At 44.5% G+C, this 13745-nt stretch overlaps 1 protein-coding gene across 1 annotated transcript in view; it reads left to right on the forward strand.

The window, feature by feature from the left end:
- Positions 1-13745, forward strand: part of LOC106590891 (angiopoietin-2) — a 99711-nt gene that overhangs the window by 85262 nt on the left and 704 nt on the right. Inside the window, exon 9 of the mRNA XM_082970268.1 lies at positions 11729-11859. Within this exon, the coding sequence (XP_082826394.1) occupies positions 11729-11859 (131 nt within the window). The remainder of the gene's footprint in view (positions 1-11728; positions 11860-13745) is intronic.

Consider the following 13745-nt stretch of genomic DNA (forward strand, 5'->3'; position numbering starts at 1 on the left):
TCTCTCCACTACTAAAGCCCTATGGTGGTATATCTCTCTCTCTCCACTACTAAAGCCCTATGGTGGTATATCTCTCTCTCTCCACTACTAAAGCCCTATGGTGGTATCTCTCTCTCCACTACTAAAGCCCTATGGTGGTATCTCTCTCTCCACTACTAAAGCCCTATGGTGGTATATCTCTCTCCACTACTAAAGCCCTATGGTGGTATCTCTCTCTCTCCACTACTAAAGCCCTATGGTGGTATATCTCTCTCTCTCCACTGCTAAAGCCCTATGGCGGTATATCTCTCTCTCTCCACTACTAAAGCCCTATGGCGGTATCTCTCTCTCTCTCCACTACTAAAGCCCTATGGTGGTATCTCTCTCTCCACTACTAAAGCCCTATGGTGGTATCTCTCTCTCTCCACTACTAAAGCCCTATGGTGGTATATCTCTCTCTCTCCACTACTAAAGCCCTATGGTGGTATATCTCTCTCTCTCCACTACTAAAGCCCTATGGTGGTATATCTCTCTCTCTCTCCACTACTAAAGCCCTATGGTGGTATCTCTCTCTCTCTCCACTACTAAAGCCCTATGGTGGTATCTCTCTCTCTCTCCACTACTAAAGCCCTATGGTGGTATATCTCTCTCTCTCCACTACTAAAGCCCTATGGTGGTATCTCTCTCTCTCTCCACTACTAAAGCCCTATGGTGGTATCTCTCTCTCTCTCCACTACTAAAGCCCTATGGCGGTATATCTCTCTCTCTCCACTACTAAAGCCCTATGGCAGTATCTCTCTCTCTCTCCACTACTAAAGCCCTATGGTGGTATCTCTCTCTCTCTCCACTACTAAAGCCCTATGGTGGTATCTCTCTCTCTCTCCACTACTAAAGCCCTATGGTGGTATCTCTCTCTCTCTCCACTACTAAAGCCCTATGGTGGTATCTCTCTCTCTCTCCACTACTAAAGCCCTATGGTGGTATCTCTCTCTCTCTCCACTACTAAAGCCCTATGGTGGTATCTCTCTCTCCACTGCTAAAGCCCTATGGTGGTATATCTCTCTCTCCACTACTAAAGCCCTATGGTGGTATCTCTCTCTCTCTCCACTACTAAAGCCCTATGGTGGTATCTCTCTCTCCACTGCTAAAGCCCTATGGTGGTATATCTCTCTCTCTCCACTACTAAAGCCCTATGGTGGTATCTCTCTCTCTCTCCACTACTAAAGCCCTATGGTGGTATATCTCTCTCTCTCCACTACTAAAGCCTAACCTGAGATCACTAACGGATTGTTTCAACTCAGAAATGCATCAAAACACTGAGTTTAATGAAGTGTTTGAAAAATGTCCGGAGTTGTTTGACAAGGTGATATTATTTGTAGAGGTTTGTGCAGCACCCGTAAGTAATTAAGTTAACTTTACATTTAGTTCCATTATGATCCTTAAATAACCTAAAATCCTAACTTTGCCCGTTAAGCCGGTGCAAAAATGGATCTGTTTCTAGGAGCTATATTCATCCCACTCTGAATGGTACTGGTGTCGGCGAGCTGTCAGCCCTGTTGCCAACTACTGCTGTGCAGCGCTCCATCTCACCTCGCTGATTATGTGCTAGGTTCATTATCATGCCGAGAACATCTGGTTCTCCTCCTCAGGGTTGGGTTTACGTAGGGATCACCCCAGCCAGAGGCCTGTTGTGCTAGGCTTCTGCCCAGCCGATGCAGGGCCGCACTCGGCCAAGGCATCTCCTTCTCGAGCTTTCTCTGGCGAATGTAACCTCTTCTCTAGCTTTATCTGGCTAATGCAACCTCTTGTCCATACAACGCAACCCTTATCCAGCCTTTTTAGGCCAATGCAACCCCTTCTCTGGATCAGTTGGGTCACCCAATTACTCTGCGATTTCTTTCATCCATCCAACCAAGGACGAGCATCCGACCCTTTCCCTAGTGTTCCCAGGCCAAGGAAGCATCTTCTCCAGGGCCAAACACCTCCATAGCCAGCCCTGTCTCCCATCTGTCCCTGTAGCTAAGGCAGTCTCATATCCATAGTCAGCCCTGTCTCCCATCTGTCCCTGTAGCTAAGGCAGTCTCATATCCATAGCCAGCCCCCTCTCCCATCTGTCCTTGTAGCTAAGGCAGTCTCATATCCATAGCCAGCCCCCTCTCCCATCTGTCCCTGTAGCTAAGGCAGTCTCAGACCCATAGCCAGCCCCGTCTCCCATCTGTCCCTGTAGCTAAGGCAGTCTCATACCCATAGCCAGCCCTGTCTCCCATCTGTCCCTGTAGCTAAGGCAGTCTCAAATCCATAGCCAGCCCTGTCTCCTATCTGTCCCCGTAGCTAAGGCAATCTCATATCCATAGCCAGCCCCCTCTCCCATCTGTCCCTGTAGCTAAGGCAGTCTCATATCCATAGCCAGCCCCCTCTCCCATCTGTCCCTGTAGCTAAGACAGTCTCATATCCATAGCCAGCACCTCTCCCATCTGTCCCTGTAGCTAAGACAGTTCATTCTCTGTAGGACTTTCTTCTTGCCAAATAAATCCCTTTTGTAGCCAATGTAACCATTACTGATCAATCCCTTTAGCCAGAACAGTTCAAACCCTAAAACCCCATCTTTAAATCACTTCCTTAGCTAGCAAAACCAGGTCACCCTCCCATTCTTCCACTGCCCACACCCAATCCTCCTCTCCTAGTCTTCCCCCCAGCCAGAGCTTCCCTTCCTGCCAACATCACCACTTTCTTCAGCAACATCTCCCCCCTGCTAACGCAACCCCTTCTTAAGCTTTCTCTGGTCAACATTCCCCCCTGCACCAAAACGCCAACGCCTGAGAAGAGGTAGGAGTCGTGCCCTAGTCAGACTCAGGTGGAGTGCATACCATCCACCGCTTCCGACTATATTACTCATTAAAGTTCAGTCCCTGGCCAATATGATGCAGATGCTAAACTACAGGACTGTTTTTGCTATCACAGACTGGAATATGTTCCGGTATTCAATCGATGGAATTGAGGAGTTTCCCACATCAGACACTGGCTTCATCAGTAAGTGCATCGATGACATCGTCCCCACAGTGACTGTAGGTACATACTCCAACCAGAAACCATGGATTACAGGAAACATCCACACTGAGCTAAAGGGTAGAGCTGCCGGTTTCAAGGAGCGGGATTCGAACCCAAACGCTTATAAGAAATTCTGCTATGCACTCCGACGAACCATCAAACAGGCAAAGCGTCAATACAGGTCTAAGATTAACTCCTACGATGATCCTCAACATGGGGGCTCCTCAGGGGTGCGTGCTTAGTCCCCTCCTGTACACTCGGGAGGCCCAACTTAATGATGGAGCTGGAGTCGTACTTGGCCATGCAGTCGTGGGTGAACAGGGAGTACAGGAGGGGACTAAGCACGCACCCCTGAGGGGCCCCCGTGTTGAGGATCAGCATGGCAGATGATAGAGGCGTCACTACAGACCCAGGTTCGATCCCGGGCTGTATCACAACCGGCAATGATCGGGAAGTCCCATAGGGCGGCGTACAATTGGCCCAGAGTTAGGGGAGGGTTTGGTAGCAGGGGGCTTTACAAGTAGGCCATCATTGTCAATAAACATTTGTTCTTAACTGACTTGCTTAGTTAAATAAAGGTTAAATTAAAAAATGTAAAAGTTCACCAACGACACAACGGTGGTATGCCTGATAACCGACAACGATGAGACAGTCTATAGTGTGGAGTTCAGAGCCCTGGCAGTGTGGTGCCATGACAACAACCTCTCCATCAATGTGATCAAGACTAAGGAGATGATCGTGGACTACAGGAAAAAGAGGACCAAGCACACACACATTCTCATGGACGGGGCTTTTGTGGAGCAGGTTGAGAGCTTCAAGTTCCTTGATGTCCACATCAGCAACAAACTAACATGTTCCAAACACACCAAGACAGTCGTGAAGAGGGCACAGCAATGCCTTTTCTCCCTCAGGAGACTGAAAATAATTAGGATGGCTCATAAGATCCTCAAAAGGTTGTACAGTTGCATCATCGAGAGCATCCTGACTGGTTGCATCACTGCCTGGTATGGCAACTGCTCGGCTTCCAACCGCAAGGCACTGCAGATGGTAGTGCGTACGGCCCAATACATCACTCGGACCAAGCCTCCTGCCGTCCAGGACCTCTACACCAGGCGGTGTCAGAGGAAGGTCCTAAAAATTGTCAAGGACTCCAGCCACCCTAGTCATAGACTGTTCTCTCTGCTACCGCACAGCAAGCGTTGCTGGAGTGCCAAGTCTAGGACCAAAAGGCTTCTAAACAGCTTCTACCCCCAAGCCATAAGACTCCTGAACAGTTAATCAAATGGCTACCCAGACCCCCTACCCAGATTATTGGCATTTTTACACTGCTGCTCTCTCTGTTTATTATCTTTGCATAGTCCATTTACCCCTTCCTACATGTAAATATGTAACTTGTTTCAAGAAACTAGGCGTATGTTGCATATCACTACTTCACAAGACAGCCATTTGACGATAAACTTTCATTTTTTTCAAAAGCATTTTTTGGCAGAAATGCATTCTGGAACATGAGAACTTTCATGTGCCTTAACCTGTTAAGGCTAGGGGGCAGTATTTACACGGCCGGATAAAATTAAAAGATTAAGATAAGATAAAAGACAGGACATATTAAATCGGGTACGTTTTTTATCCGGCCGTGAAAATACTGTCCCCTATCCCAAACAGGTTAAATTACAAGCCTAGTTTGTTTAGCCACAGAAAAAGGGAGGAACCTTCCCGCAAGCCATGATTGGCTGAGATATTGGGTGGGCTGGACATGCTGAGAAATGAGTTTGGATTGGTCTGCCATGTAGCTTCTGTCTACATAACATGAACTGGTCAGTATGTGTAGGTAATCCTGTCTAACGCAGCTTTTTTATAAAGATATTACGTAGTAGAACTGTATAAGTGTTCCTCTCCACTTCCTGGAGTACCGCGTTTTGAAATGAGTGGAATGCCCAGTGGAATTAGCTAAGCAGATGGAGAAAATTCTGGCGTTTTGATTGCAAATATGCAGAGGGAGTCAAAAAGAGAACACACAAAAGGCTATTGTTTAATAAAACACCTTTTTCTGGATTACATCTTCATACAATCATGGCACCCGTGAAGTCTATTTATTAAGAGAGTCTTATGTGTGAGAGGGATTGTGTCTGTGTATGCCTGTGTGTGTTAGTGACTCTCTCTCTCTCTCATTCTCTCTGTCTCTCTGTCTCTGTGCTAGAGAGAGAGAGAGAGAGAGCAAGAGAGATAAAAAGATGTTAAGATATCAAAGTGTTGCTCTCCACTTTCTGGAGGACAGGGTTTTGAAATCAGTGGAAGGCCCGGTGGAGTTAGAGTATGATAGTTTAGGAAATGGGGAAAATTCTTTGATTTCTTTGATTGCAAATATGCAGAGGGAGTTGAAAAGATAACACACAGAAGGCTGTTTGAAAAACCTGTCTACGGATTATATCTTCAAACTAATGGCAGCCATGGCATCCGTGACTGAGAGGGAGAAGCGTCCATCCATGTAAATGTGTAATATAGTCTAGCTAGCTACATTTTCAGATATTACATGTTTCTAATTTAGTCAAAGTCATTTTCATTTCAAGTTAAAGTGTACTGTTAGCTATCTAACTAACGTTAGCTGGCTGGCTCGCTAGCTAACGTTACGTGTCTGGTCTTTGTAGTAATATTATTTGTGTCTCAGAGCCATTTACATTGCTAGTTATAACCTAATGTTAGCTAGCTAACATTGAACCTGGTTGGTTAGCTACCTGCAGATTCATGCAGGGTAGTAATGTTATGAGTTGGGATTATGGTTCATTGTTTAGCTAGCTAGCTACATGTCTTAACAAAAGACTCCACTATACAAGTAACCATTTCAATAGAATGTTTACGTTGTCACTGCGTCAACTGTTGATAGCCAGAGCAAATTTACCAGCTACGCCTATCTGCTCCGATTTCAGAGCACTCTTGTCTGAGCGCAGAATAACTGATGAATTTAAGAACGCTCAATACCCATTGAATATGGGCGGTGTCAGTAAACGTTGGCAAAAAAAGCGTAATTCAATTGTTGCCAGTAGCACAGTTACAGTCACCAACACTCTGGATAACATGAAAACAGCCTAACCTGCTCTGCTAGGGAGAGTAAAATGGTCAGAGTGAGGTGTTCTCTCATTATGTGTCTGAAAGTAGCTAGCAAGCTAGCCAACGTTAGCCAGTTAGCTTGGATGCTCGACGGCTGTTGTTAGGTCATCCTCAGCCAGAGTTGTGCGCTCTGAACACTCCAAGAGCGTAATGCTCTGAATTTACGAACGGACAATCTGACCACGCTCTGAGTTTACGAATGCCCAGAGCACACTCTGAGCTCACTCTGCCACTCCAGATTACATTTACGAAAACACACGTAGTATTAACCATTCTTTAGACTTGAAATCTTTGGTTGTTTAGGCCTCACATGTGAATCCTTAAAGAGATGGTTGGGGCTAAGGCTTAATTAAGAATGTAAATGATGCTGAATGGGTTCATCAACTTTCAAAACAGAATTACTTTACCATTGTCCCTCAACTGTGTACGATATACCATTTTCTGGCTATGAGTCTCTACTTTTATTCAAAGTAAAAAAACAATTTCAAATTTAGTTACATAAGACCAAATCGAGCCAGTTGGCCACATATTACCTCAATTACCTAAACTGTATCCTCACCCATTGACTCTGTACCGGTACCCCCCTGTATATAGCCTCCACATTGACTCTGTACCGGTACCCCCTGTATATAGCCTCCACATTGACTCTGTACCGTAACACCCTGTATATAGCCTCCACATTGACTCTGTACCGGTACCCCCCTGTATATAGCCTCCACATTGACTCTGTACCGGTACCCCCCTGTATATAGCCTCCACATTGACTCTGTACCGGTACCCCCTGAATATAGCCTCCACATTGACTCTGTACCGGTACCCCCTGTATATAGCCTCCACATTGACTCTGTACCAGTACCCCCCTGTATATAGCCTCCACATTGACTCTGTACCGGTACCCCCCTGTATATAGCCTCCACATTGACTCTGTACCGTAACACCCTGTATATAGCCTCCCCATTGACTCTGTACCGTAACACCCTGTATATAGCCTCCACATTGACTCTGTACCTGTACCCCCTGTATATAGCCTCCACATTGACTCTGTACCGGTACCCCCCTGTATATAGCCTCCACATTGACTCTGTACCGGTACCCCCTGTATATAGCCTCCACATTGACTCTGTACCGATACCCCCTGTATATAGCCTCCACATTGACTCTGTACCGGTACCCCCTGTATATAGCCTCCACATTGACTCTGTACCGGTACCCCCTGTATACAGCCTCCACATTGACTCTGTACCGATACCCCCTGTATATAGCCTCCACATTGACTCTGTACCGGTACCCCCTGTATGTAGCCTCCACATTGACTCTGTACCGGTACACCCTGTATATAGTCTCGTTATTGTTATTTTATTGTAACTTATACATTTTTTTTTACTTACGTTTATTTACTAAATCTTTTCTTAAATCTTATTTTTCTTAAAACTGCATTGTTGGTTAATATTGTTGAAGTAATATGGTTCATCTGCCTCACCTGAATCCCATTCTGATGGGAAGCTGCTACAGACCACCAAGTGCTAACAGTCAATATCTGGATAATATGGTTGAAATGCTTGACAATGAATGTTATATCAACAGAGAGGTATATTTTCTGGGTGATTTAAATATTGACTGGCTTTCATCAAGCTGCCCACTCATGAAAAAGCTTCAGACTGTAACCAGTGCCTGCAACCTGGTTCAGGTTATCAGTCAACCTACCAGGGTAGTTACAAACAGCACAGGAATAAAATCAGCAACATGTATTGATCACATCTTTACTAATGCTGCAGAAATATGCTTTAAACCACTATCCAGATCCATAGGATGTAGTGATCACAATATAGTAGCCATATCTAGGAAAACCAAAGTTCCAAAGGCTGGGTCTAATATAGTGTATAAGAGGTTATACAAGAAGTTTTGTAGTGATTCATATGTTAATGAATATTTGCTGGTCTGTGGTGTGTAATGAGGAGCAACCAGACACCACACTTGTGAAATTGCTTATTCCAGTTACTAATAAGCATGGACCAATTTAAAAAAATAACTAAAAACTGTTGAATCCCCTTGGATTGATGAGGAATTGAAATAATTGTTTGGTGGAGAGGGATGAGGCAAAAGGAATGCCAAATAAGTCTGGCAGGCCAATCAATTAGCAAACGTACTGCAAAATTAAGAATGATAGTAAAAAGCTTTGGAACACCAAAAAGCTGAACTTGGCGCCATCATTTATTGAATCAGAATCAGCTCCTTCATCACAAAACCAACTGATATTACCAACTACTTTAATTACTTTTTTCATTGGCAAGATAAACAAATTATTAAGGCATGACAGGCCAGCAACAAATGCTGACACTACACATCCAAGTATATCTGACCAAAATATGAAAAGACAAGAATTTGAATTCTGTAAAGTGAGTGTTGAAGAGGTGAAAACAATATTGTTGTCTATCAACAATGACAAGCCACCGGGGTCTGACAACTTGGATGGAAAATTACTGAGGGTAATAACCGAGATTATTGCCACTCCTATTTGCCATATATTCAATATAAGCCTACAGGAAAGTGTGAGCCCTCAGGCCTGGAGGGAAGCTAAATTCATTCTGTTACCTAAGATTAGCAAAACCTTTACTGGCTCAAACAGCTGACCAATCATCTTGTTACCAACCCTTAGTAAACCTTTTTCGAATAAAAAAAAAAATTGTTTGAAAAAATACAATGAATAAAGAAATTAACAACATATTTTCAGTACTCTTATAGGGAAAGGATTTCAACATGTTTGGCACTTACAGAAATGACCGATGATTGGCTGAGAGAAATTGATAATAAAAAGATTGTGGGAGCTGTTTTGTTTGACCTTATCGATCATAATCTGCTTATGGAAAAAAACGTATGTGTTATGGATTTACACCCCCTGCTATATTGTGAATAAAGAGTTACCTGTCTAACAGAACACAGAGGGTGTTCTTTAATGGAAGCCTCTCCAACATAATCCAGGTAGAATCAGGAATTCCTCAGGGCAGCTGTCTAGGCTCCTTAATTTAAAAAAAAAATCTTTACTAACGACATGCTACTGTCTCTGAGTAAAGCCAGTGTGTCTATGTATGTCGATGACTCAACACTATACACGTCAGCAACTACAGCAACTGAAATAACTGCAACACTCAAGAAAGAGCTGCAGTCAGTTTCAGGTGGAAATAAATAAGTTAGTCCTGAATATAAAAAAATATATAAAAGCATAGTATTTGGGACTAATCATTCACTAAATCCTAAATCTTTAAATGAATAATATGTAAATTGAGCAAGTTGAGGTGACTAAACTGCTTGGAGGAGCCCTGGATTGTAAACTGTCATAGTCAAAACAGATTGATACAACAGTAGCTAAGATGGGGAGAAGTCTGTCCATAATAAAGCACTGCTCTGCCTTCTTAACAACACTATCAACAAGGCAGGTCCTACAGGCCCTAGTTTCTACCTTCTTAACAGCACTATCAACAAGGCAGGTCCTACAGGCCCTAGTTTCTACCTTCTTATCAACACTATCAACAAGGCAGGTCCTACAGGCCCTAGTTTCTACCTTCTTAACAACACTATCAACAAGGCAGGTCCTACAGGCCCTAGTTTCTACCTTCTTAACAACACTATCAACAAGGCAGGACCTACAGGCCCTAGTTTTGTCACACCTGGACTACTGTTCAGTAGTGTGGTCAGGAGCCATAAAGAGGGACTTAGGAAAATTACATTTGGCTCAGAACAGGGCGGCACGGCTGGCCCTTAACCTCTTGGGGCTAGGTGGGACGCTAGCGTGCCACCCGTGGTGCACTCCATCAACAGCAGGTGCATTTCAAGAGCGGCAAATTTGAATCCAAATAAATGTCAAAATTCAAATTTTTCAAAAATACAACTATGTTACACCATTTGAAAGATAAACATCTCCTTAATCTAACCACGTTTTACGATTTCAAAAAGGTTTTACGGCGAAAGCATAAATTTAGAGTATGTTAGGACAGTACATTTACAAGAGTTGTGTGTAATGTTTTGTCAAGTCAAAGACAGGGTCACCAAAACCATAAAACCAGCTAAAATGATGCACTAACCTTTTACAATCTCCATCAGATGACACTCCTAGGACATTATGTTAGACAATGCATGCATTTTTAGTTCTATCAAGTTCATATTTATATACAAAAACAGCGTTTTACTATGGCATTGATGTTGAGGAAATCGTTTCCCTCCAATAACCGGCAGTCAAGTCAGCGTCAGAAATTAAATAATTAAAATTAGAAAACATTGGTAAAATATTATATTGTCATTTAAAGAATTATAGATTTACATCTCTTGAACGCAATCAACTTGCCAGATTTAAAAATAACCTTACTGGGAAATCACACTTTGCAATAATCTGAGCACTGCGCCCAGAAAAATACGCGTTGCGATACAGACTAGACGTCATGTTGGGGAGATCTAAAATCGAAAATACTATGTAAATAATCCATTACCTTTGATTCTCTTCATCAGATGTCACTTCCAGGTATCACAGGTCCATAACGAATGTAGTTTTGTTCAAAAAAGCTCATCATTTATGTCCAAAAATCTCCGTCTCGTTAGCACATGATGTAAGCCAGCCGGACTTCTCGTCATGAACGAGGGGAAAAAATATATTTCCGTTCGTTCAAACATGTCAAACGTTGTATAGCATAAATCATTAGGGCCTTTTTTAACCAGAACATGAATAATATTCAAGGTGGACGAATGCATACTCTTTTATAACGTATTGGAACGAGGGTACCCAACATGAAGTAGCGCGCCAGGTGTCTAATGGGACATCACCGTTCCATGGCTCTTGTTCGGTCAGATCTCCCTCCAGAAGACTCAAAACACTTTGTAAAGGCTGGTGACATCTAGTGGAAGCAATAGGAAGTGCCAAAATATTCCTAAACCCCTGTGTTTTTCAATGGGATAGGTTTAAAGTCAATACAACACATCAGGTATCCACTTCCTGTCAGAAAATGTCTCAGGGTTTTGCCTGCCAAATGAGTTCTGTTATACTCACAGACACCATTCAAACAGTTTTGGAAACTTTAGAGTGTTTTCTATCCATATATAATAAGTATATGCATATTCTAGTTACTGGGTAGGATTAGTAACCAGATTAAATCGGGTACATTTTTTTTATCCAGACGTGCAAATGCTGCCCCCTAGACCCAACAGGTTAAACGTACATAGAAAACTAACATTAATAATATTCATGTCAATCTCTCATGGCTCAAAGTGGAGGAGAGATTGATTTCATCACTACTTGAGTTTGTGAGAAGTATTTACTTGTTGAAAGCACCGAGCTGTCTGTTTAAACTACTAGCACACATCTCAGACACTCATACATCCCCCACAAGATATGCCACCAGAGGTCTCTTCACAGTCCCCAAGTCCAGAACAGACTATGAAAGGCGCAGAGTACCATATAGAGCCATGACTACATTGAACTCCACATCAAGTAACTCATTAGCGCAGTAAAATCCTCCCAATCCCAGTCTCCATGCCCAGCATTTTCAGAAGTATGATTGTTAAATACTGTGTATTTGTGTTGATTGTTCTGGTCCGTTCCCTCTCCCAGTCTCCATGCCCAGGGGTTCAGTGGTACTGCTGGCCGCACCAGTAGCCTGACTCACCCTGGGACCCAGTTCAGCACCAAGGACCGAGACAACGACCGCTGCTCCTGCAAGTGTGCCCAGATGGCTTCTGGAGGTAAAGGCTCTGCGGCCCTCTTCTTCTTCTTCTTCTTTCATTAACCAGCTGTTTTATGCTAGTCAAGTACCGTGCCGGATAAAGCATGTCATGACAGGCCTGATGGAGACAGAACATTTGTCGGTAAACAATCCAAATGTCGACTAAAACAAATGTTTTACCTTTTATTTAACCAGGCAAGTCAGTTAAGAACAAATTCTTATTTTCAATGACGGCCTACCGGGGAACAATGGTTTAACTGCCTTGTTCAGGCGCAGAACGACAGATTTGTACCTTGTCAGCTCAGGGATTCAATCTCGAAAACCTTTCGGTTACTAGTCCAACGCTTTAACCACTAGGCTACCCCTGCCGCCACACTAGGCTACCCCTGCCACCCCACTAGGCTACCCCTGCCGCCCCACTAGGCTACCCCTGCCGCCACACTAGGCTACCCCTGCCGCCCCACTAGGCTACCCCTGCCGCCCCACTAGGCTACCCCTGCCGCCCCACTAGGCTACCCCTGCCGCCCCAGGCTACAGCTGCCGCCCCACTAGGCTACCCCTGCCGCCCCACTAGGCTACCCCTGCCGCCTCAGGCTACCCCTGCCACCCCACTAGGCTACTCCTGCCGCCCCAGGCTACCCCTGCCGCCCCAGGCTACAGCTGCCACCCCAGGGTACCCCTGCCGCCCCAGGCTACAGCTGCCACCCCACTAGGCTACCCCTGCCGCCCTAGGCTACCCCTGCCACCCCAGGCTACCCCTGGCACCCCAGGCTACCCCTGGCACCCCAGGCTACCCCTGGCACCCCAGGCTACCCCTGGCACCCCAGGCTACCCCTGGCACCCCAGGCTACCCCTGGCACCCCAGGCTACCCCTGGCATCCCAGGGTAGCCAAGTGCTTGACAAGGTGTTGATATATTTTTTTGTCTGTAAAATGAATTATTAAGCGAGAAATGTCGGTTGAAACGCTTTTATGTGGAAATATTGATATAATATCCGTCATATGGAAGTAAACATGGAATCACGTGATGACGTGTCGTGTCGTCGTCCAACTCAGGGAAACCAGTTTGTTAGGCTACAGACGAAATGAACGATGATGAACATAACAGGCACGTTGACGAGCTTAATGCTCCTTTATAGTAAATATCCAGGGTCTTATTCAGCTGACATGATGATCGATGCTTGGCTGCTGTTTGACAAATCTTTAATTTTTAATGTCGTCATGGAGGCTGCCAGCTGTTGGTTAGAGTGTACATGCCAATACAAGAGGGGGCACACTCACAATTGTTTTTGTGAGAAAACTATCAGTAAAGTTGAAAATGCGATGGAAACTCGTTTAACAATGTATTTTTCATGCGGTTCATTGGAATTTGGTATTTTCATGTTTACTACGCCATCACACACAGCCACTACCTTCCATTCCACTACTTAATACCAATTTTTATATATAAAGTTTTTACGGCTGACTATCTTTTTCATCCTTTTGTTTTGTTCCTAAAGTAAAGTTGTACATAAACATGAAATGACTAAGTATGACCTTTGACCGCGCAACCTTCTTTTTCCTCTTTGGTCCATTCTCTCTCTTCCTAACCTCTGACCTGTGACCTCTCCTCTCTCTCTCTTCCTAACCTCTGACCCGTGATCTCTCTCTCTCTCTCTTCCTAACCTCTGACCCGTGACCTCTCCTCTCTCTCTTCCTAACCTCTGACCCATGACCTCTCCTCTCTCTCTTCCTAACCTCTGACCCATGACCTCTCCTCTCTCTCTTCCTAACCTCTGACCCATGACCTCTCCTCTCTCTCTCTCTTCCTAACCTCTGACCCGTGACCTCTCCTCTCTCTCTCTCTCTTCCTAACCTCTGACCCCTGACCTCTCCTCTCTCTTCCTAACCTCTGACCCCTGACCTC

This window comes from Salmo salar, chromosome 27, assembly GCF_965601325.2.
Source record: "Salmo salar chromosome 27, fSalSal1, whole genome shotgun sequence".
In the NCBI taxonomy this organism is placed as follows: Eukaryota; Metazoa; Chordata; class Actinopteri; order Salmoniformes; family Salmonidae; genus Salmo; species Salmo salar.